This window comes from Sinocyclocheilus anshuiensis, unplaced genomic scaffold (genome assembly GCF_001515605.1).
Source record: "Sinocyclocheilus anshuiensis isolate Anshui unplaced genomic scaffold, SAMN03320099.WGS_v1.1 scaffold64, whole genome shotgun sequence".
Lineage (NCBI taxonomy): Eukaryota > Metazoa > Chordata > Actinopteri > Cypriniformes > Cyprinidae > Sinocyclocheilus > Sinocyclocheilus anshuiensis.
The window spans coordinates 706952-708223 of record NW_015557063.1 but is presented as its reverse complement, the minus strand read 5'-3'; the positions used below and the strand labels follow the sequence as shown (position 1 = coordinate 708223).

At 35.1% G+C, this 1272-nt stretch overlaps 1 protein-coding gene across 1 annotated transcript in view; it reads left to right on the top strand.

Annotated features, from left to right (window-relative positions):
* LOC107676535 (N-terminal kinase-like protein) overlaps positions 1-1272 on the top strand; it is a 12608-nt gene that overhangs the window by 3094 nt on the left and 8242 nt on the right. Inside the window, exons 6-7 of the mRNA XM_016471103.1 lie at positions 59-161; positions 589-641. Of these exons, the coding sequence (XP_016326589.1) occupies positions 59-161; positions 589-641 (156 nt within the window). The remainder of the gene's footprint in view (positions 1-58; positions 162-588; positions 642-1272) is intronic.

Below are 1272 nucleotides of genomic sequence, written 5' to 3'. Positions count from 1 at the left end.
TTTTTTTTAAACCCTTTTTTTTTTTTTTTTTTTCTTTTTTTTTTTTTACTTCTTACAGATTCCAAAGCAGTTAGTGCCGCATTACTGTGAGTTAGTGGGAGCAAACCCAAAGATTCGTCCCAACCCTGCTCGGTTCTTACTGAACTGCAGATCTCCTGGAGGCTTTATGAATCTGTTTTAATTTTTTTTAAATATGTATTTATGATTTAGTTTATTGTTTAAGAAAATTGAAGACATTCAGATCTTTAAACCGCTGTTATTTCATACCAAACACTATCTCTCATTAGTTTTAAGGTTTATGATTTAAAGGGATAGTTCACCCAAAAATTTAAATTTTATGTTTATCTGCTTACCCCCAGGGCATCCAAAATGTAGGTGACTTTGTTTCTTCAGTAGAACAAAAACGAAGATTTTTAACCGTTGCAGTCTGTCAAGTCTTATAATGGAGACTTCAGTTTCTTGCACAGGCCGATCGTTTCGTGTCTTTACACATCAATGTATCGCCGCATTACTGTGAGTTAGTGGGAGCAAACCCAAAGATTCGTCCCAACCCTGCTCGGTTCTTACTGAACTGCAGATCTCCTGGAGGCTTTATGAACAACAGCTTTGTGGAGAGCTGTCTGTTTCTGGAAGAGATACAGGTATTTAAACAGTTGTGTGTTTATCTTACTTTGTGAGCCTGTATTGTGTTGCATTACACTAGCATTCAAAAGTTTGGGGTTGGTAAGTTTTTTTTTTTATGTTTTTGAACAAAATTAAATCATTCTAATATGCTGATTTGGGGCTTGAAAGACATATCTTATTGCCAGTGTTGAAAACAACTGTGCTGTTGTATATTTTTTTGGAAACCCTTAAGGATTCTTTGATGAATAGAAAGCTCAAAAGAACAGCATTTATTGAATAGAAATCTTGTTATAAATGTCTTTGTCATAGGGCTGGACAATAATTCAATATCAATATGTATCGCGATATAATTTTTTTCAATAACGGTGATATGATTTTTAAACACATTTCCGATATTTAGATTTATTTGTGGTGTTTGACTTCGTTGAATAAACATGAGCACTGCGTTTCAAAATCATAACACGGCGCGGGTGTTTTATATGAATGTATCTCTGAAGGGAACCGACTGTCTTCAGAAAAGTTTCGATTACATTTTCATTTTTATCTAATAAAGTAGCATTCATGAGCAGAGCTGATTTGATTACAGCTGTTACAGGGGAAACAGCTAGTTCTACCGCTCTCAAAGCGCCTCCTGCTGGCAGACAATCA